Here is a 23,199-nt window from a genome sequence, read left to right on the forward strand (position 1 = left end):
TATTGATTAACTGATTTGGTTTGGACCCCACCCTCACATGAGGAAAAACTTCCCAATAATTAGAGAATTCCCCAAATGAAATTAGGCTGCCTCAGAAGGTGGAAATTGTCTAGTAAAGACTAAATGACTGTTTACTGGTGATGTTGTAAAGAAGATTTAGGAAATAGATTGGACGCTATTGTCTCTGAGCTCTCTTTCACTCCTTAAATTCTGAAATTGCACAATTTCATTCCCTTGCTATTTCCCATACCCTAAAGGCAGGCACAGACTAATGCAGGCACTGTCCATGCATCCCCACTGTTCAAAGAATATAAAGTTTGAGCACATTTCCTTAGTGCCAGTCCCAGATAATGTGACCCAAAAAGTCTCATACATGGAACTAGGACTAGAAGGGACCTTAAAGGAGAAACACATAAACAACAGGTAATTAATTGGATAAGAACTCCCAGAAATTAAAGGTAGAGGATTCTTCAGTTAACATTATGGCTACAAAATGGCCTAGACATTCTGTTGTGCATTTACTGTAACTAGAATTAGACTAGTGGCTAGGGAGTTAGATGGGATCCAATGTGACTCATAATGTAATAATAATAATAATAATAATAATAATAATAATAATAAATTTTAGAGTTCTTTGTGACTTGTAAACTGCTTTACATATATCAGCTAACTTGCTTCTCATAACATCTCTGTGTGTTAATTGCTATTAAGATGCTTGTTTCATGAAAAAGGAAAGAGGCTGAGAGGTGAAGTCACTTGCTTAGGGCCACACACTGAGCAAGTATCTGAGACAGAATTTTAACTCAGATCTACCTGACCCCAGGTCTAGTGATCTATTCACTGTTCCATAGTAATTTTTTCCAAGCTGATGACAATTGATGAAAATCCAGCACAGATGTACTTATGGTATACAGTTCCTTGAGAGAGAATTTCTCTGATTCTAACAGAACAGTAAGTACAGCTTTTACTCAGGGTACATAGGCTTGTTTATTGTGCATTTCTTTACTTCAAAATTCCCAAGCAGGATTTATAAATAGAAACAAGTGTGGTCTAATGGCAGGAAAACAACCTTTAAATAGTAACAAAACATGTCAAACAATTTGGTCATTAACTCAGCAAGCCATGTCACAGGCCTATCTGAAGACTATTTCAAAATTATTTTGACAGAAATCAAGAAAGAACTAGAAAATAGTAGCATGGTGCTAGATCATTGTGAGAACAAACAAAAATAATTTTAAAACAAAAAGGCAATATTTACAAAACTAAGAGTATGCCATGCCAACAGTAAACTACTTTATAGAATAAATTGTGTGACAAAATTTACAAAAATAATTGGGGAACATTATACAGAAAAAATGCAATTTTTTAAATGAAGAGGAATTAGCATTGCCAAATATAAAAATGTACCATCAATCAATAATTATTAAAAATTAGCACTGGAAGATGAATAGAAGAATGAAGAAATATATCAATAGATCAGAATTGAGAAGCCAGAAATTGAGCTAAATGAGTATAATCCTATAAATAATAAAGATTAATAGTTTATATACTCATACTAAAAAAAACACTTGAGAATAGAATCATTAACCTATAAAAATTATTAAGAAAATAGGATAACTGTATGACTTTTAAAAAAAGGATTGTAGATAGGTCTACACCTCATAACATAGAATAGAATTATCCATCCAACCAAACAAATGAATGAAAACAACTCTGTCTATGTTAGTGATCTAAATATTAAGAACAAGTATTTAAAAACTTAAAGAAAAAAAGAGTGCAGTTGCCTCAACTATGGAGACAGGGGAAATTTATCAATAAAATAAATAGAAATCAATAAAGACAAACATGGTGGTTCTGATTACATAAAAGTAAAAGAAATTTCTGAGCTAAAAAGTGTGTCTTTGAAATTTAAGGAAAAATATTTGGGAAAATATTTGAAGTATGCAAGATCAAACTTTAACATAGTATTCAGAAGGAACTGACACATATCCTTTTTAAAGTCACATCTTATTTTAACGGACATTTTTGTTTTTATGGATCTCTGCGTCTTTTATGCAAATGTACCTCTGAATATATCCTTTCTACCTTATATAAGGAGCTATTCCTTTTAATGAAGATTAAAAAGAGAAGAAATGAAAAAGTAGTTCAGCAAAATTAATCATCATGTAGACTGTATCTGAAAGTTTACTCAATATTCTTCAATAATAGTTGCTCACATCTGCAGTGAAAGAAACAAATTACTGAATGAATGAAAAAGCCTTTATTAAGTCCGTACAATGTGTCAAATACTTTTTTAAGTGCTGGGGATACAAATAGAAAAGGATAATTAGTCCCTACTCTCAGAAAGATCAAACTATAATTCAGAGATGAAGTCTATTTTAAAAAATCAGCTACAGGGTGGATGGAAAGGTCAATAAGTCCTAAGAGTGCATGGTTGGGTAAATGGAAAGGCACAGAGGTCATTAGATTGCAGAAGTGAGTTAGATGATGGCATTGTGAGTTCTACAGGGCTTAGTGGCAGGATACATGGTAAAACCTATAGGAGTTTAGGAGGGTGTGTTAGGGCAGATGGTAAGTTCTGGTCTTCCTCCATCATAAGAAATAGACTTACTGAATATTTTCTCTTCTTAGCCCTTTGAAAAGTTAAGTAGTTTGAGTTCTTAAGGGATAAGAGAAGAGAGGAAGGTACCCCAGTTCAGGCAATTCCTCTTTACCTAGAGGCCTGGAAGGGTAGTGTGACTCCCTGGGAGGGGAAGAGGCAGGAGGGAAAGTAAGCAGATAAAACACTCATCTCTGTTAATCCTGTATAGGTTGTGAGTGAGTCTGAAACTAGAGAATGGCAGGGGTGGGGGGTAGAAACAGACAAAAGAGGGCTGGGAGATCCCAGGGACAGGGGAGAGGGAAAAGGGAAAAGGGAGGAAGGTACATTGTCTCAATTCTTTTCACAGACTACACTTAATAAATACAACCACAACTTGTTCAGCCAATCCACAATTGATGGGCATCCCCTCAATTTCCAATTCTGAAAAATATACATTAAACTACAAATGACCAATCTAGGTTCATTTTATTTGTGAGCTAAGGAGTATAAATATTTAACAAATAAACAATTGTCATAGAGACATTTGATTCACATAAAATTTTTCCTTTACATTGGCAATTTTTTTCTTCTACTTAAGAATAAGTGTATTCTTATGTATGAATAATCATTTATTAAGGTGTTACTCTGAAGTTCTCATTTTTGTTCTCCAACCCTAGGACCTTTTTTTTTATGAAAGTTAAAAATAAGAACCTTTTACATAAGTAACAGGGATAGTTAAAGCATTTTGCTTTCCAAGAAAGTCAGGAGTAAAACATCAAGGAAGTCCAAGTATTTTAGTACGTCTTAGTGTGTTTTCAATACTCATTAGAAAGGAAATCTTTCGCTATTGTTTCAAATTTTAAAAAAATTAACATTGAAAGTTAATAGTTATAGTGAACTTGCTCAAAATACAAGAGAAAGCATTCTTCCCTTCTTAGGAAACATGTTATACAACAAAAGGAGCAAAGAAAAAGGAAAATGGCCCATGTTTATAAAAATATTTATAGCAGCTCTTTTTGTGATGGCAAAGAATTGGAAACTAATGGAATGCCTATCAAGGAATGGCTGAAAAAGTTATGGTACACAAACGTGATGGAATACTATTGTGCTATTTAAAAAAAAAGATGAAGAAGCTAGTTTCAGGAAAACCTAGGAAGGCTTTTATGAGAGGTCATGCAGAGCGAGGTGAGCAAAATCAGAACAATCTATGCAACAATAGCATTATTATTTAAAAAAACAATTCTGAAAGACTTAGCTATTATAATCAGTACAATAACCCATGACAGTTCCAGAAATGCTATCCATCCCTAGGTAGAGAACTGGTGGCCTCAGAGTGCAATAATTTGTTGAAAAAGAAAGAAAGAAATAAAAGAAAAGAAATATGCATGTGACTCTTAGTAATCTCTTCCTGATTTCTGTCTAACGAAAAGCTAAAGCACATAGTATTTCATGGCTCTGGTATAGTCACTCTCCTCCTTTGTGCTGCTGAAATTCTGGTAGTGGTAGACATATCTTATATTAAATGGAAACAAAATTCTTTGGTCAGAATTCCCCAAGTGCTAACCCTCTTTTTTCATTACCAGAATTCATATGCTGAGTTGAATTCTCTTCTCACTTTCTTTGTGAATCTTTCCTTGAATATCCAATAGCATATCCCTCATCTGAACTCATCAAGTACTCACAATCCTGACTATTTAGAATTATTGCATTGTATAACCTAAACCATGTCATAAAAATATCAGGAGCAATGTCTGACTAACTGTCAATATATTATTTTTCAGGGAATCTCACACTTAGTCACTTGACTTATCTGAACCTTAAGTTTTACTCATTTTTTTCTTAAGTATCTAACATAGGAAAGAAGAAGTAATGTCATGGGCAAATTGAACACAAATTCCAGGAAAGAGAGCAACCTTTTCAGTTCTAAGAGGAGACCAAGATGCAGAACTATTAGAAAGTCTAGGAGAGAACTAGCCAGAATAGACCTATCACCCTCTACTCCAATTTTAGCAGAAAAAATGTCAGCATCCACAATTTACATCTGCGATTTATAGACCAAGCAGCAATGTATATTGACACCACTGGCTGTATGTTCAAGTATGTAACAGCCTTGAAAGGAGAACATTTCTTTAGGGAACCAAGATGGCAGAATAAAAAGGTAGTTTCTCTCACCCTCCCCCATCAACCTCTGAAAACCCAGAAAATATAACCCCAGAAAAAAAAAAAACCTGGAACAGCTGAACTAAAAGAAAGACAGGGAACAACAGTTCAGCAGCCCAGCAAATGGGTCTCCCAGTGCCTCAGCAAAATTAAGGGAAGCAGCACTACAAAGGACCCCAGGTAGATAAGTACCCTGCAGCATTCATCTGAAAGGAGCTGAAGAAAACAACCTAAAGTCTTCCTAAAGTCCCAGCCTTGCCAACACCAGGTAAGGTGTCAGAACCCTACAGCCTCCAACTGTCAACCAGGAAGACATCCTGAAGCCCAGGTGGTAGAGAGGGCAAACACCAACACCTGGACCTCCAAGCGCTTCAGTGAGGGTGGGAGGAACCAGTGGAAACCAGCTCAGAAAACCACCAGGTGCCTCGGCACTCTACCAAAAACGAATCTCCCAGTGCATTAGCAGAAACGAGGGAGGCAGCATTGCAAGGGGCCCCAGGCAGATGAACACCCTGCAGCACCCATCTAAAAGGAGCTGAAGAAAGCTAAAGGAAAGGAAAAGCAGGCAACCTAGAATTGCCTGAAAGTTCCAGCCTTGCTGATTCCAGCCCAACACGAGGTAAGCTGCCAAAACCCTACAGCCTCCAATTGCCAACATAAGAGGCCCCAGCACACAAAGCCAGTGACCAAGACCTAGGCTCCCAACACAAGAAGCTTGGGTCAGTGCCCTCTGTTCCCCAGCAGGAGAGCTCAATCTCTTTAAAGGCCAGGGAATAAAGAAACACCATGAGTGAAAAAAAAAACATACCATAGATTCATATAATGAGAAGAGTGAAGATCAAGACAGAAATTCTGAAGAGGATAACACTGTCAACAAACCCATCAAAAGGGAATATGAATTGGTCTGAAGCCCAAAAAGCATTTTTAGAAGAGCTCAAGAAGGATTTTAAAAGTCTAATGAGAGGTAGAAGAGTCCTTAAAAAATACAATTGGCCAATTGGAAAAAAAGTACACTGAAGAAAACAAGTCCCTAAAAAACACAATTGGCAAACTGGAAAAAAAGTACACTGAAGAAAACAAATCCCTTAAAAATACAATTGGCCAATTAAAGAAGGAAGTACAAAAACTAACAGAAGAAAACAATCTGTTAAAAACTAGAATTGGACAAATGGAAACTAATGACTCTATGAGAGAGCAAGAATCAAACAGAAACAAAAAAAATGAAAAAATGGATGAAAACATAAAATACCTCATTGGTAAAACAACTGACCTGGAAAATCGATCCAGGAGAGACAATTTAAAAATCACTGGACTACCCAAAAGTCATGATGAAAAAAAAGCCTGGACAGTATCTTTCAGGAAATCATAAAGGAAAATTTCCCTGTAGTCCTAGAACCAGAAAGTAAAATAACCATAGAAAGAATACACTGCTCACCACCTGAAAGAGATCCCAAATTGACAACGCCAAGGAATATAATAGCAAAATTCCAAAATTACCAGATGAAAGAGAAGGTGCTGCAAGCAGCCAGAAAGAAACAATTTAAATATCATGGAACCACAGTCAGGATTACACAGGACCTTGCAGCTTCTACATTAAAAGAACACAGAGCATGGAACATGGTATTGAGTAAGGCAAAGGAGCTTGGATTGCAGCCAAGGATCAACTACCCTGCAAAAATGAGCATGATTTTTCAAGGGAGGAGATGGATATTCAACAAAATAGGGGACTTCCAAACCTTCCTGATAAAAAGACCAGAGCTCAACAAAAAATTTGATCTTCAAGTAAAGATTCAAGAAAGACATAAAAAGGTAAATGGGACAGAAAGATACAAAATGTTGTTAATAAGGGCAGACTGTTTACATCCCTACAAGGGAAGATGACACTTGCAACTCTTGAGAACTGTATTGTTATTACACCATGTTAAAGGAGTATACATAAAGGGGGTGGATATTAGTTGACTTTGATGTAATGATAAAAAAAAATCTAATCAAGTGGTTAAATGGATCCAAGTAAGTGGATTAGTCTGATCTTAGAAAATGTACTGAGAAAGGAGGAGGCAGACAAGGGTAAATTACATTACAGGAAAAGACAGAAAATCCTATTACAGCAGAGGGAAAGAAGGGAGGGGGTGAGCATTGTTTGAACCTTGCTCTCATCAGATTTGGCTCAAGAAGGGAATAACATAATCAGTTAGGTATAGAAATCTAACTTGCCCTATAGGCAGTAGGAGGGAAAAGGGGAAAAAAGGGAGGGGGATAGAAGGGAGGGAAGAAGCAGTAAGGGCAAAGGGGAAGAAAAGGGAAAGGGATAATAGAAGGGAGGAGAGACTGAAGGAGGTGGTGGTCAAAAGCAAAACACTAGTGAGGGGGAAGGAGAAAGGAGAAAGAAAAGCATAAATGGGGGGGAAAAGGATGGAGAAAAAGACACAGAGAGAAATCATAACTGTGAAAGTTGAATTGCTATTTTTTTTCTTCTCTTCTGTTGAATTTTGTTTCCTCTTTCTGATGGTTCCTCCTATTGGTTTTAATTTTTACTTACATCTTCACTAATGTGAAAATACATTTAATAGGAATGTAAATGTATAGCCTATATCAGGTTATGTGCTGTCTTGGGAGGGTTGTGGGGAGGAAGGGGGAGAAAAATTTTAAACTCAAAAGTATATAGAAGTGATTGTTGATAAATCAAAATAAATTAATAAAACAAATTAAAAAAACAAAAAGAAAGGAGAACATTTCTTGTTTCATAAAGATCATAAATATTTACTGAGTACCTGCTGCATTTTATATACTATGCCTTGCCTTCTGTGAATGACCCTGAAGCTTTATCTAAATTCCTATCTTTATGAAAGAGAAATCTTCTTACATATTCAGGAATGGGTTGAGTTAGAGAAAGTCCTGTAGGGCCTTTATTAAAAAAGAAGAAGAAGAAGAAGAAGAAGAAGAAGAAGAAGAAGAAGAAGAAGAAGAAGAAGAAGAAGAAGAAGAAGAAGAAGACATGGAATTTGCAGAATGTTTTGCTAGAAATTAAGTTTATGATCACCTAGACAAATTCCTTCATTTCAGAATAGAAACTGAGGTCCAGGGAGGTAAAGTAAGTTATCTGAGGTAATGAAGGTGATGACTACTCACATGAATATAGCACCTTGAGGTATGTAAAATATTTTATGTAAACTATCTTATTTGATCCATACCACAACCCTAGAAAATAAATGTTATTATTATCCCCATTTTACAGGTGAGGGAACTGAGATTCAGATCACTAACATCATTTGGTCAAGATCACCCAGATAATCAATGTCCAGACAGGATTTGAACCCATTTTTTATTCTTTCTGAGTCCAGTACTTTGTCCATTAAACCCAAAATACACAGTAAACTCTTCTAGGACAGGAACTGTTTTGTAACAAATAAGCAAAACAGATTCCCTAATTGACAATATACAAAAGTAATTAACCTTGATGTGATTTATATGTCTATGACCCTGTCATTAAAGTGGGAGTTAGAGAAACAGGAGTCGAATCCCATTCAGTATTTAAAATCTGGAGACCTTTCTTAGGGATTCTGTTTCATCTCAGACCTGGGGTACTTAGCACAATACCTGACACAAAGTCGATGCTTACTAAATGTTTGTTCTCCTTCCCTTTGTAATTGCTACTACCATTCACCCAATTCTATGTTCCTTTCTCCTAGATCTTCTGTAGAAGGAAAGGTAGGAATCCAACTTCTCAATAACCTGTTGTTTCTGAAATAAACACATGCTCTTCCTTTCAGTTTTCTGAGATGTTGGGATTTGTGATTTTTGTTTGGGGCTTTGAATTGGGTTGATATCACTAATAATAACAGCAAAATAGGGGCAGCTAGGTGGCGCAGTGGATAGAGCACCAGCCCTGGATTCAGGAGGACCTGAGTTCAAATCCGGCCTCAGACACATAATAACACTTACCAGCTGTGTGACCCTGGGCAAGTCACTTAACCCCATTGCCTAGCCAAAATAATAATAATAATAATAATAATAATAATAACAACAACAACAGCAAAATAAGAGTGTGGCTTAAAATAATAAACAGAGGAGAGTTGCAGAAATTCAAGCAATTTTGTATATTTGCAGAAGTAAATAACCCTGATTTTTAAAGAAAATGTGAATAGTTAGGCCTTAATATTTCTTAGCTTTTACCAGTCATTGAATTTCCCTATAGTAACCAAGACCCTAGTCCTATCTGGTTTGGATGCTAGATCAAGCTTCCAGGCTCCCAGTTTGAAGTACAATCACATTAACAAAGCTTTTGTGAGTCTTAGTCCTTCTATGATTTAATTCCCACTTTTTTTTTGAAGTATTGATCCACTACAGGAAAAGAATTCTTTCCTATATGAATCCCAAAGATTTTCCCCAATAAATTCATAATCATTCCAACCTTATAATTACTCTCATTATTCTCTCTGGAGGTCTTAATAGCTCCAGACCCATAGAAGTACAATTTCATCCTTGATCTATTCATTACTCTGTTCTGGTAGGTTTACATAAAGCAATTCTACTATGTAGTCATAAGAATTTCTCATCTTATCAACTTTTATTGACTTCTTTATGCTAGTATCTGGGCTAGCTTACCATCTAGAAGCCATGTGGTCTAGTAATCATGTAGCTGAGGAGCTCATCCCCATCCTTCCTTGAAGCTTATATTTCTCATGGCTGTTCCTTACCATTGGCTCCAGTAAGACTGCCTTCTCTTGGTTTTTTAGAGCCCATGCCCTCTCTTGAACCTCCCACTGAATTTTTGCTTCTGTCTGATGGCCTCTCCAGCTCTTTTTTAATGGGCAAAACTGAGATGCATAGCGAGCTCTCCCTAACTTCAATGAATGTTATTGTCTTTCTTCTCTCAGGCTAAAACTTGTACCCACTCCTTTTGTCATCTTTGATGAATGTCCTTCAGGCAATGCCACTCAACAAATATTCATTAAGCACTTACTATGTTATAGCCACTGTGCTATGTACTAGGGACATAAATAAATGTGAAAATATGGTACTTGCCCTTGAGGAGCTCACATTCTAATGGAAGAGAGAAAACAAGTAACTAACTAGGTGTGTTCTCTCTCTCTCTCTCTCTCTCTCTCTCTCTCTCTCTCTCTCTCTCTCTCTCTCTCTCTCTCTCTTTTTCTTTCTAAATATACATATACACACACACACATATATAGTGGAGATATATACTACAGTGTATTTAGTGTAGATAGAAACTATCAGTATAGATAGAAAGCAACCTCAGAGAGAAGGCACTAACAATAGGAAGGATGGGAAAAGCACCCAGCAAAAGGTGAGTCTTGAAGGAAGCCAAGGAAACTATCTTCCTGATGAGACTCATAACTCACATGGATATAGCACCTTGAAGTTTGCAAAATATTTATATAAACTATCTTTCTTATTTGGTCCATACCACTACCCTAGGAAATAGATGTTATTGTTATCCCCAAATACAGGTGAAGCAACAGGTTCAGAGCAAAACGTATTTATACTTTTTACATGGAAAAACATTTTCACAAACAGAAAAACTAGACAATTTCTCTCAAAAGTAAAAGGAGAATTGTAAAACCTAGCAAAGTATGATACATATAGTAAATACTCAGTTAGTAATTATTATATGAATGGGATCCCACTTTCAGGCTGTTCACCCTAAATTCCTCATGTTCACACTTGAGCTATTCTTTGATTAGCTTTATGGAGGACAGCTGGTCACAGCATCCTCTGCATACTAATCTTTCCTGTATAAATGAAAGTAATATGATAAATACGCTACCAGTTTTTCCTACTTTATTTTTATGTATTTTTTAAAATTATTATTATGAGGCATGGTTGATAGAGAGTCAGTCAAGGAACCAGGAAAACTTGGATTCAAGCCCTGCCTCTGACACACACCGGCTGTGTGATGCTGGGCAGGTCACTTAACTTTTCAGATCTCTCAACAACTCTTTAATGCAGGGGTCTATGAACGAGGGCCAAGTCTATATTTAAAAATGTCAAAAACTTTCTTACCTTGGAACTGTACAAAAGCAGGCTGTATCTGGTCAGCTGTCTGTAGTTTGCCAGACCCTACTTGAAGGTTATATACTGCATAGGAAGGTGTTGACCACATAAATAGAGAAAGTTTTTTCATCTTGGAATCTCCTGTAGCCATGAAATTCTAGATTCCATCGCTATGCCCATCCACTCTTATGATATTAGTAATCATAAACAAATACAAACATTTCAACTATAAAGAAGAACCAAAAAGTAGGATTATATATGAAACCATGAATAAGTCTTTCTCTAGTTTTTCTTGAAAAAACTTTATGTTAAATTCAGCGATATGACAGAATTATCATTTGTTTGTGTCCCCTTGTGAACTTCTTTTTCTGTCTGTTATTAAGGTTTTACTGATACTTTCTTGTAACATTTTTATCACTGTCCACTAATTCATTCCTACTTGCCCCACATAAAAACCCACATAACAAAGTGAAGCAAAACATATCAACCTGTTGTCCCTGCCTGAAAATGAATATCTCATTTTGCACCTCTGGTCTATCACCTCTCTACCAAGGACTGGTAGCCTTAAGTTTCCGTTGTACAATACTTTTGAGAAAGAGTATTCCTCATGCTAACTTTATAAGATGTGAATAAAATCACTTTATTTTTATAGACTTTAGTTTCTCCATTTGCAGGATCCTTAAGTGCTATACTTTATAGGAGAATTCATCATTTAGTACACAGATTCATATATAGATCTGGTCAAATCAAAAGAAAGACTGGTATAATGTATTTGTCTATAAAAGGAAAGGGAATTGTAAGTCTTTTTCCCTGATAGCAGTTTATAAAGGGGTTGTTCTATTATTACATTATTGACAATATTTTATAGATTCACAATAAGAAAATAATAAGAAGAAAAGGATATTTCTAACTATCAGTCCTGTTCTATTGAGAATCTTTTGTCTTCCTCTTTTTACTTTATCATAAAAGATATAATTCTGTGCCTTTTGTTAGGGAAAAAAATTGTGTGTGCGTGTGTGTGTGGAGAAAAGGAGAGAGTTTCTCACTTATATCTTTGCTGCTATAGCACTATAGATAGGAGTTTGGATTTAGTATGGAGTTCAAAATTCTTTCTTTTTAAGATTTATTGATATAGCTGCTTTAATGTTATATTTTCAAATGATTCTCAATCCATAAAGATCTCTTGTAACAGAGTAAAACAGTTAAGTAAAACTAATAATAAATTGACTTTATCTTAAAGTGGGCATATTTTACATCTGTAGTACTCCCCACTTCCATTTTTAAATGAATACAAATCTCTTTTCTCCTCCTTCTGCTTCTACTTCATTAAAAAGAAAAGAAAAAAAAATTCTTGTAAGAAATGTGCATAATCAAGCAAAAAATTCATTTTTGCCTTTAATACATACATATATATACATACATATATACATGTGTGTGTCTTATTTTGCGCTCTAAATCTGTCATCTCTCTGTCAGAAGGTAGATAACACCTTTCACTGTTCAAAGACCTTCATAACTTAGCTTTCTACTACATTTCCAAACTTCTTACACCATACGCTCCCTTTCCCCACACCCTATGCACGTACTTTTCCATCCAGTAACACTGGACTTTTTGCAGTTTTATGAAGACAAAACTCCATCTCTCAGATTTGGGTACTTTTCTGGCTATCCCTCATACCTGGAAGACATTTCCTTTTCATCTCTACCTTCTGGATTCTCTGGCTTTTTCTAAGTCCCAACTAAAATCTTAATTTTCTACAGAAAGCTTTTCCCCAGTCCTTCTTAATTATAATGCCCTCTGTTAATTGTTTCCTCTTTATCCTGTCTATAGCTTCTTTGTACATACTTGTTTGCTTGTTATCTCCCCCATTATCTCCTTGAGGAAAAAGAAAGTCTTTTGCCTCTTTTTTTTTTTATCTATCCGCAGCTCTTAGTACAGTGCCATGGTAGCCAATGAATGTTTATTGACTGACTGAATGACATTGGTTCTCGGGAATTATGGATGGTCACTATATTGATCATAGCACTTACAGCTTCCAAAACTGTTTGTTTTTACAGTGCTGTTATTATTGTATAAATTGGTTGTCAGTTTATTAAAGTCTTCAAAACTTTTCATTTTTATAATGTAGATGTCATAGTATAAGTTGATCTCCTGGTTCTGCTCACTTCATTCTGTTCACTTCATTCGTATAAGACATTGTACATCTCTTTGAAACCATCTGTTTCTTCATGTCTTACAATAATTGAATTTGACAAACATTTCTAAGCATCTATTATGCACCTGGCACTGTGCTAGGTACTGGGGATAGAAAGACAAGGAACTTAACTGTCATCTGGGAAGATTCTCTGTATGCACTTGTAACATCTGCTTCAATGATCCCTCCAACAGAGACTAGGGAGCTTCCAGCCCACTCTACCCTACAGAAGCTACTCCTGGGGTTATCATCCTCAAGCCCTGATACACACAAGTAATTAAATACACAGTAAATTAAAGTAGTAGAGTGCAATTTCAAGAAGAACAAACTAAAAAGAACTGGATCAGGAAAAGGCTGGGTGGGAAAGACAGTACCTGAGTTGTGAATTGAAAGAAACAAATGAGTCAAACGTCTGGGCAAAAGCATGTAGAAGAGATGGAATGTCAGATAAGGGGAACTAATCCAATTAATTTGAAAGGAGAATGTATGAAGAGGAGTGATATGCAATAAGACTGGAAATGTGGCAGCTGTCCATTCTGTGGAGAGTTTGAAATTCCAAGGTGAAGTTTGCTTAAATGTTTATAATGGAGGCAATGGGGACCATGGATAAGAGCTCAGTCTGACAGTGATTGCTCCCCAGATAGAGTGCCAGGTCCACAATTTTGCATAATAATTAATATTTCTAGTCAATGAGATGCCTTAGAGACTTGATGGCCAGTAGAGAGGAATCGTGTCTGTGTTTGTGCAACATTTAATACATTGTTGGTGCTTGGAAATGTGAAACAACTAGGTACACAAGGAGAGTATGGCTCTCATTTTGGAACGTTTCCCCTTTTTTCTTTCTCTCCTTCCTTTCTTTCCTCCCTCCCTCCCTTCATTCCTTCCTCTCTCCATCCTTCTCTTTCCCTCTTTCTTCTTCATTTCTTTTATCTCTTTCTTTATTGCTTTTCCTTCTTTCTTCATTTCTTTCCTTTTTTCTTCCTTTTTCCTCCCTCTTCCTTCCTCTCTTCTCTATTTCTTCTTTCTTCCTTCTTTTCTCTCTCTCTTTATTCATTTTCTTTTTTCCTTCCTCCTTGTCTCTCCTTCCCTCTCTCATTCTCTCTCCTTCTCTCTTCTTTCTTTCTCTCTTTTTTCTTTTCTTTCTCTCTCTCTTTCTATCTTTCCTTCTCTCTCATATTTCCTTCCTTCCAAGAGACACAGGCAACCAGGGAAGACATCCTCCCTTTTTTCCATTCAAAGGAACATATCAGGCATTTTGAAAGATCATGAACATAAGGCTTTTGGCAAATGAATGTCTGAACTAGGCAACTGAAATTTGGCTTTCCTCTTCTACCCTATAAACCTAATGCCAAGTTCACAAAGCTCTTTTCTCGGCTTACAGAAAGGACCAAATTCCCAGAACAGCTATAATCACTACATAGTATGGAAAGTTGCAAGCCATGAGTTCTAATTCCAGCAAATTCAGTTCATGTTGGCACAATGTGGGGCAAATTTCTTGGCCACCCTGTGTGCCAATTTCATTATCATTTTCTTGAGGGTGATGGGAGGGAAAGTTTGCCAGAGCCTTAAGAACTCATATATAAGCACCATAAAGAATAGTTACAATGAGCATGGATGCTTGCTGTCTCTCTGTGGTGGTCTACAGTCTGGAAGTCAGCTTAAGCTTGTACCTGTTTTTGCACAGAGTGACATACTCCTCTGGATAACTAAAACGTATTTACATCATCAGTGTCAGGTCAGCTGTTTTGTTGAATTGTCAGCATCATATTTGAATTTCACTATTCACCAGGTGAGCCAGCTGCTTTCTGTTGACAATTCAGAGTTTGTTTGTACTATAACACCTCCTCCACTGCTTCTATTATACCAAAGCTCTGGTCAGCACATTAGCAACCCACTGTACCATCTTATCCTGTGGTCTTCCACTCAGTAGGGTGGCAGCTGCTTTGTAACAGAAAGTCCTCTGAATCGTCAGCATCAGCCTAGCCAGAGCCTAGAAAGTAACTGGTTATAGCAAAACTCAACCCTACTCTACCCCCTATATTTCCATATAACTTTGTAAGCATGAGCATTTGTGCCAGGTTATCTACCTTTTCTTTTCTACATTGTTCAGAAACCAGATGATATCACCAATTATTTGACACCTCCATTATATTATCCCTATGGTCTCAGTTCCATTACTGTCAGGTGGTTTCCAAATATTTAAATGCCTCTCAATAACCATATGTGTTTAGAAGATTGTGATGGCAAGTTTTAGCTGAGGATGAATTTCTTAAGTACTTGTCTCAGGCACTAATACAGATATTGTCTCAACCATTACAATATAACCTGCTTGAGGAGAGAGTCATTGTTTTTCTTTCTCTTTGTGTGCCTAGGACTTAGCATAATGTCTGGGAAATAGTAAGTAGTTGCTATTTACCAGCTGACTGAATGATTGATTTTCTCTGCAACTACCACCAAATGAAACCAGATGAAGCATCCTAAGATAGAAAGAATTTAGGATCTTAGCAGGTCCTGTTCAGTTATGTAGTTAAGAGTTTAAGAGGGTAGGGTGGGAAAATGGCAACTCTAACTCCAAACACTATTGCGAGCTTCAAAGATTGAGGTCTTCCTTATCTTTCCTCCACAATGTCCTTCTTACACAGAGTTAAGAACTCAATGAATATTTACTAAATTGAAAATAAGATTGTAATGAAAGGCAAGCTTATGATCCAAAATCTTCTGAATATCTGTTTGGTAGTACTACTGATTTTCATAAGAAGCATTTGATTTAAAATGTTATTATTTTGTCTTTTAGTGTTTTAGTCAATGGCAAATGCTATTATCTCTCTGATCCACTCTTCTCAGAGCAGTAGAAAGATTTGTGGCACAATGCCATTCCTGCCATTGATCTTGACACAGTAATGCAGTATTTGACTGAATTTTAACAGGGGTGTGGGGTGGCAAAAATAAATAAATAAATCTGCTTCTGCATACCTACCAAAAAAGGCAACACAATAACCTGGGAAAATCATAATAGTGGAATTAAATTACTTTTTTATATATTGTGATAGTTTAATATACTTGACATTAATTCCCTAGAATGTTCCATTTTAATATTTTAATAGAGCTGAGTGCACAACTTGAGTGTTAAACAGAATGAGTTGTCCTCTGAGGGTTTTCTTTATGCCAAAGCGACTTAGAAGGTGTTTTATGTTCTATAGTTTCTTTTTCACATGTAAAGTAGAGCAGCATCTCATAATTATAAAGTACTTCGCAATTTAAAGGGTACTTTTCCCATTACAGTCCTTTGAAATAATTAATGCATGTATTATTGTCACCATTTTATAGATGAGAAAGTTGAGCTTCTGAAAAGTTAGATGGAGTACCCATTTACTGTGTGGTTATTTCATAAATAAGTAGCAGCACCAGGATTCAAACCCAATTTTGGCCAACATTCTTTCCATTCTACCACATTGCTACAGGAAGATTTAGAAAGTGAAGCTTTTATTGCCTGGAATATGTTGATATAATTTCTTGGTTTTTAGAAATACATAACCTGGTTCTTTCTTGTTAAGGGAAGAGGACCCAAACACCTTCAGATACAGGGTTCTTAACTTGGGGTCCATGGATCCTAGGGAAGTTCATGTTTCAGGAGGTCTGTGAAGTTGGGTGGGAAAAATTACATCTTTATTTTTGTTAACCGCTAACTAGAATTTAGCATTTCCTTCAAATATAATTTTAGAAAAAAACTGATTCTGAGAAGGGGTCTATCTCCTTCATCAAGCTACCAAAGAGGGTTCATAATCTGGACAAGGTTAAAAGATCTTGCTATGTATCAATATGACCAATATCTTAAAATCCAGGATAAGGAACCGTATGTCTTACATCATCCGAGAGCAGAATGTTTTGGGGAGAGATGGCTAGACCAAACTCTATCTTTCTTGTTAATGGTTATTCAAATATTTTTTCCAGTTTGGGCTTCTCTGATTTATGGAATTGTATGGACTTTAAAGAAGACTCAGAGAAAGTACTTTATGTTACCAAGAACCTGGAAATTTAAACAAGCATACGATTGCTACAGAGGAGAGAAGACTGAGGCTCAAGTTAAGAAAGGACACTGACTGCACGTTGTTTTAATTTATAAAGAGTACAAACTAGATGATACATACTCTACATCTCCACTGAGGAAATTTTTAAAATTTGGTCTGAAAAAACTCTTTGGGTTAAGTATTTGAAGAGATAGTACGTATAGACTAAAAATAATGTTTAAAAAAACCCTTTGTTATACTGAAGTTTGATTTTTTAAAAATAGTGCAATTCACACAGTAATGGTCTAAAATATTGCTAGAGATCTTTAACAGGATACATTCTCATTCATCCTGGGTGGTTGGTGTAACGGAAAGAACACTGAATTTGAAGTCCAAGGACCTGGGTTCAAATCATAGCTTTGTTACGTGGAGAGTGCGGGGTGATAATAGGGACTGACCTAGAGCACTATGAGTTTAAACAACTTGCCTTGGTGTTACACAGCCACTGGTGGAACCCAGATCTTCTGGGTTCTCTGTTCATCACATCATGTTCTCTATTTGACCTTGGACCAATTACTTAACTTTTCTGAGCACTAGTTTCCTCAATTATCAAATGAGTCATTTGGACTAAATCATCTTTAACATCTCTTTCGGCTTTAATTTCTGTGATTCATAGTGAAGTCAATTCACCAAACATTTATTAAGTACCTACTTTTTATTAGACACTAGGGACCCAAGGAGAAAAACAAAACTACTTATTTTCTTAGGTAACTTATATTCTACTAGGGGCAGGAGAGAGACATATAATATGTAATAAGAAAGGCAAGATAATTTAAAACAAATCTGCTGAGAATTGGGTAAATGTTAAGATGAAGCAGTTTTATTTTATGCTAGGGACAGTGAGGAATCAGTGGAATAGTGTTGATCAGGGAAATGGCTTGGTCTGAACTGTATTTTATTTTTAATTTAAAATTTTATTTTCCACAATAACATGTAAAAACAAATTTAAGATTCATCTTTTTTTATTTTTGAGCTCCAAATTCTCTCCTTTCCCCTTCCGTCCCCCTCCTCATTGAGAAGGCAAGAAATTTGATATAGGCTATACATTTGCAGTCGTGCAAAACATATTCTATGTTAATTATGTGAAAGAAATAGAGATATAATAAAGACAAAAAAAGAAAAATAAGGTAAAGAAAAAGTACCTGTCGATATGCATTCAGACTTTGTCATTTCTTTCTTTGGAGATAGATATTATTTTTTATCATAAGTCCTTCAAAATTGTCTTGGATTGTTGTATTACTGAGAATAGCTAAGTCATTCACAGTTGATCATCATACTGTTACTGTATACATTTCATTTTGCTCATTTCACTTTGCATCAGTTCATGTGAGTCTTTCCAGGTTTTTCTGGGAGCATACTGCTTGTTATTTCTTATGGCACAATAGCATTCCATCACAATCATATACAATAACTTATTTGGCAGTTCTCCAGTTGATGGACATCTCCTCAAATTCCAATACTTTGCCACCACGAAAAGAGCTGTTATAAATATTTTTGTACATGTCGGTCCTTTTCCTTTTTTTACCTAGTAGTGGTAGTGCTGGGTCAAAGTGTATGCATCACTCTATAGGAATACTAATTTGGTATCTCTGTAGAAGATCTGTTAGAATTGGGGTGAAATCAGACTCAAGGAGATTGATTTGGTAGGCTTGCATAGTAGTCAAGAAAAAGCTAGAGGAGGAATCCAGAGTCCTTTCTACCCTGATTATTCTATAAATGTATGTTATACTACTGAAATAAATTACTGTTAGTCTTCTTTATTGTCCCATGAGGCCACCTAAAAATTTCTAGTTATAGAGGAAGAATCCAACTCTTCATGACCCCATTTTGCATTTTCTTGGCAAAAATACTGGAGTGATTTGCCATTTCCTTTTCCAGCTCATTTAACAGATAAGGAAACTGAGTCAAACAGAGTTAAGGGACTTGCCCAGGGTCAAATAGCTAAGGTCTGAGGCTAGATTTGAACTCATGAAAATGAGTCTTTCTGATTTCAGGCCCCATACACTACCCTCTCTGCCACCTAGCTGCCCCTATATACTTTTGAATTAAATCACTCTTAGTCTTCCCTATTGTCCTATGAGGACACCTGAAGTGCCCTGCTATAGAGATAAATGCCTCAAGGACACAAACATAGAAGATCAGGTTTTTCCTATGAATGACTTTGTCAAAGTCAGTTTCCCAGCTAATCCAGGACATATATGTATTGCTTGGCTTTAAGTGGTTCTAACTCCATTTATCTGACTCTGTATGTGCATGTGTATGTATCCAAAAGGCTAACCCCCAGTTTTTAGAGTTTCTCTAGATCTTCAAAATTGGGAATGGGATTGTTTTTCTGTACTACTCTTCTTGCTCGCACTAGATTATATTTTCCTTCTCATCCAACCTAAGAGAGGGGAAAACTCGGCAGGTATTTAGATGTCTATTGATTGATTAACTTTAGCATTACAATAAAACAATTTGACAAAAATGTATTGTGTCTGCTGTGTGCTGGAGGCTAAGGGAAAAAGAAACAAAGGAATAAGACATAGACCCTCCCCCTCATGAGTTAAGTTTACTAAAGGATAAAAATAGGTAACTAATACACCTCAAACAGCAGCCACTTCCTCCAAGAGGCCTTCCCTAATTCCCTGTCCTGCCAACTCATTCTCACCCTCACACACTCACACTCACACACTCATACACTCACACGTGAACCAACAAGTAACTTGTCATCTATCTGTTTATCACATACTTTATATATCATGTGTATTTTACATATACAGTATGTGGACATGTCTCATCCAATTCAATGTAAGCTCATTGAGAACAGGGACAATTTCTTTTTTTGTCCTTGTATCATCAGAGTCCAGCACAGTGCTTAGCACACAGTAGGCATTAATAAATGCTTACTGATTGATACAAAATAGAATACACATACATGACAGGTTCCAATGAAGATTATAAGAGTTCTGCCAAAGAACACTCATTCCTGACTAAGGAAATCAGGGAAAATGTCATGGAAAAAGCAAAATTTGCACTGGGCTTTGAAGGTTAGAATGTAAATAGGCAAGAATGTATGGACATTTCATGAAGGTGGAAATAAACATGGAGTGCTTGGGGAATATTAGTGCTCTAACTAGAACTGAAGGTAGGTGTTGAAGATAGTGGGAAATAGGGTTGGAAAGGTAATTTTGACCACCCGATACTGTGTGTAACAATGGGATCAGAAGGGCTAATCTATGCAAGGGACTTTGCAGATTTCAAAGCATTATATAAATCATAAGGTGAGCCCATTTGGGGTTTTCTCGGCAGAGATACTAAATTGGTTTGCCATTTCCTCTTCCGTGTTATTTTACAAATAAGGAAACTGAGGCAAACAGGGTTAAATGACTTCCCCAGAGTCACACATCTAGGAAGTTTCTGAAGCCACATTTGAATTCATGAACACGAATCTTCCTGATTCCAAACCCTATGCTCTATCCACTGCACCACCTGGCTGCCCCAGTGCTCCGTTCATTATGTAAACAGGACCTAAAACTCAGGAAATTGGCATCTTTACCTCATACATCTTCTGCATATGACCTAAGCAGAACACTTAATGTTCTATCTCAGCATCTCCATCTCCAAAAGGGAAGTGATTACTTGTTCTTTTCATGGAAGCGGCTAAACAATCTATGAAAGGCAAAACATGACTTCAAACAGTGGAATCCTTTTGTAAGGTGGCATTTACATCAATTCTACCATCTCATTGTGTGTGTGTGTGTGTGTGTGTGTGTGTGTGTGTGCTTTTTGTATATAATAATTTGCATAAATTGGTAAGTGTGAATGTGCCTAATGGCTTAAATATTACATGCTTCTATTTTTGTTTTATAACCAGTACTTCTGGGTCCTTACCTGAGTAGTAACATACTTCGAGATGACAGAACATGAAGAATGGAATGGATTAAAGAACATTTTGAAAAACTGAATGCTATTCATGGCTATCATATTCAATAACTTTGTCCCTAGAAGCCAGTAGCATTCAATCAATGCCATTTAATCTATTTTCTTCCTTTCATCTCAAATACGTACTGATTTTGCAAGAGAAAAATAAAAAGCTTGCTGTCATAGTTCCATCATGTGAATTCAGTAAGGTCATGGACACCTAGGAGAGTTCTGGATTTGAACATATGGATTTTTTCTGGTAGACAAAGACAGTGATATCATAGCATTAGACCAGCCTATTCCTAAATGGCACATCCTGTACCATTTTAAAAAAGCGATGCCTCAAAATATGCCTAGAAACAAGCAACAGCAATATGCATTCTCATCTTCTGTTAGTATTATTTCCCTTCTCAACTTATCTTTATTTTTTATAGAATTTAACTTCTTTGAGGAAAGAACTGCCTAACTTTCATATTTGTATCTCTTCTACACTAAATATTGCCCAACACATGCACTTGTAGGTGCTTAATAAATACTTATTGATTGAATGTAACCCTTTCTCCCCATTTAAGTTATTTGAAGGAAGATACTTTTTTTTAATGTTTGTTTTTATATCCCAATCACTTAACACATGTCTAGTAAACTGGATTGAATTAATGCATATTATGTCCATTCACTTTATACCTACATTTAAACCTTCACTTAATCCAAACTTTATACATGACAAGCTCCCCAAACACCCATCTGTCCTCCCGGTGTTTAAGTAGCTACTAAGAGCCTTCATCCAGGAAACCTTCTTTAGGCCCATTTGCTTTGTGTTTTTCCTTAATGTTGTTATTTAACCTTCCTTTCTTCATTATTGTGTCAACATTAAGTGATAAACACAAACAAAAAGGACTGTGGTTTAGGAAGTCACTGAGTACAGTACCTAGCATTATGGTCTTTAATAATATTAAAAATAAGGATTCAAATTCTGTAGTTTTCATTTATTCATTCATTCAATATTCATTTATATACTGGCTTCTACATGTAATGGACCATTCTCAGCACTGGGGGAGACATGGTTAATAAGACATAATTTCTCTTTAAGGAGTTTAAAATCTAGAAGTGGTAAGAAGGCAGGCCTACCAAAAAATGAGAAAAATAGAATATGGTCAGTTAAACATAAAAGCAGCATAAATTTCTATGAGGTCACATAATGGAGAGATCAATTCAGCTTAGTGAATTCTTCCTCAGTACTTTGCAACCAGCTCTACCAGCTATGTGCTTCAGGTACTCCAGAAATAGATTGTAGTAGAAATATTTCTTTCTTATCTTCCTCCTAAGGGTACTATGAGAATTAATCAGATTTTACTTAATTACTATTACACATTATGAGATGATTTTGTTTAAGTGCATTGAATTCCCCAATGAATGTTGTTGTGTGGGTTTTTTAATCTCACGTAAGACAAAAGTCAAAATCATTTTGGCAAAATTTAACTTTCACATGATCTTCTCCCCTATTTTCTTCAGTATCTCCCTATGTGGTCAATAACCTGGATCAATCAAAATTGCTTTCCCCCCACCTTTGCTCATAAAATGAAAAAGAAGTTATCTTTTGAATTTACTTAAGCATTCCCCATCCTACTACTATAGAGAAAATAGTTGCTTCAGACAGAGGTTGAACAAGATGAACTCTGAGTTTCCTCCTCATTCTTTCATTCTCCTTGATCATTCAGCACCCTTTGACTATAATGGCCACTCTTTCCTCCTTTGGTTTCCATAGCACTGCACTTCACTTTCTCTCCCTGCTCTTGACTGTCTCTTTCTCTGATATTTCTTGGATGTCTCCAAAATTCTGTCCATGCTTGACTTCTTTTCCCTCTGTAAATTTTCACCCTTGGAGATCTCATCCACTGTCTTAGATCCACCTAAAAGTTCTATATGGAGGATTGCCAAGCCTATATCTCCATCACAGTCAGGAAGATGTGTTAGGCCCACCTTGGCTGTGTGATCCTGGGGCAAGTCACTGAACTTCTCAGGGTGCCAGACTCTGAGACTCCAAGTAGCAAGGCAGGTGCAAATCTGCATTGATAGATTGTCTCTCTGCCTGAAATGCATTCCTTCCCTCACTTCTTAGAATCCCTAACATCCTTCAGAAGTCGGCTCAGATGCAACTTTCTTTGTGAGCCATTTCCTGATCTCTTTCCCTCCCACAAAGTCTCCATCAGCTGTTCTTGCTTTCCCTCCCAAATTACCTTATATTTATTTGGGGTGTACTTACTGTTGTTGTTTTTGTTCTT

At 36.3% G+C, this 23,199-nt stretch overlaps 1 protein-coding gene across 4 annotated transcripts in view; it reads left to right on the forward strand.

Annotated features, from left to right (window-relative positions):
- The window catches only part of LOC110222317 (3',5'-cyclic-AMP phosphodiesterase 4D-like), a 798,164-nt gene extending 778,689 nt beyond the window's left edge, over window positions 1–19,475 (forward strand). For all 4 annotated transcript variants that reach the window (XM_078153186.1, XM_078153187.1, XM_021007250.2 and 1 more), the window contains one exon: window positions 16,899–19,475. In XM_078153186.1, coding sequence (XP_078009312.1) covers window positions 16,899–16,986 — 88 coding nt within the window. In that variant the 3' untranslated portion in view covers window positions 16,987–19,475. The remainder of the gene's footprint in view (window positions 1–16,898) is intronic.
- The last annotated feature ends 3,724 nt before the right edge of the window (window positions 19,476–23,199 follow it).

The sequence above is a fragment of the Phascolarctos cinereus genome, unplaced genomic scaffold (genome assembly GCF_003287225.1).
Source record: "Phascolarctos cinereus isolate Bilbo 61053 unplaced genomic scaffold, phaCin_HiC Scaffold_4;HRSCAF=312, whole genome shotgun sequence".
Taxonomy (NCBI): Eukaryota; Metazoa; Chordata; class Mammalia; order Diprotodontia; family Phascolarctidae; genus Phascolarctos; species Phascolarctos cinereus.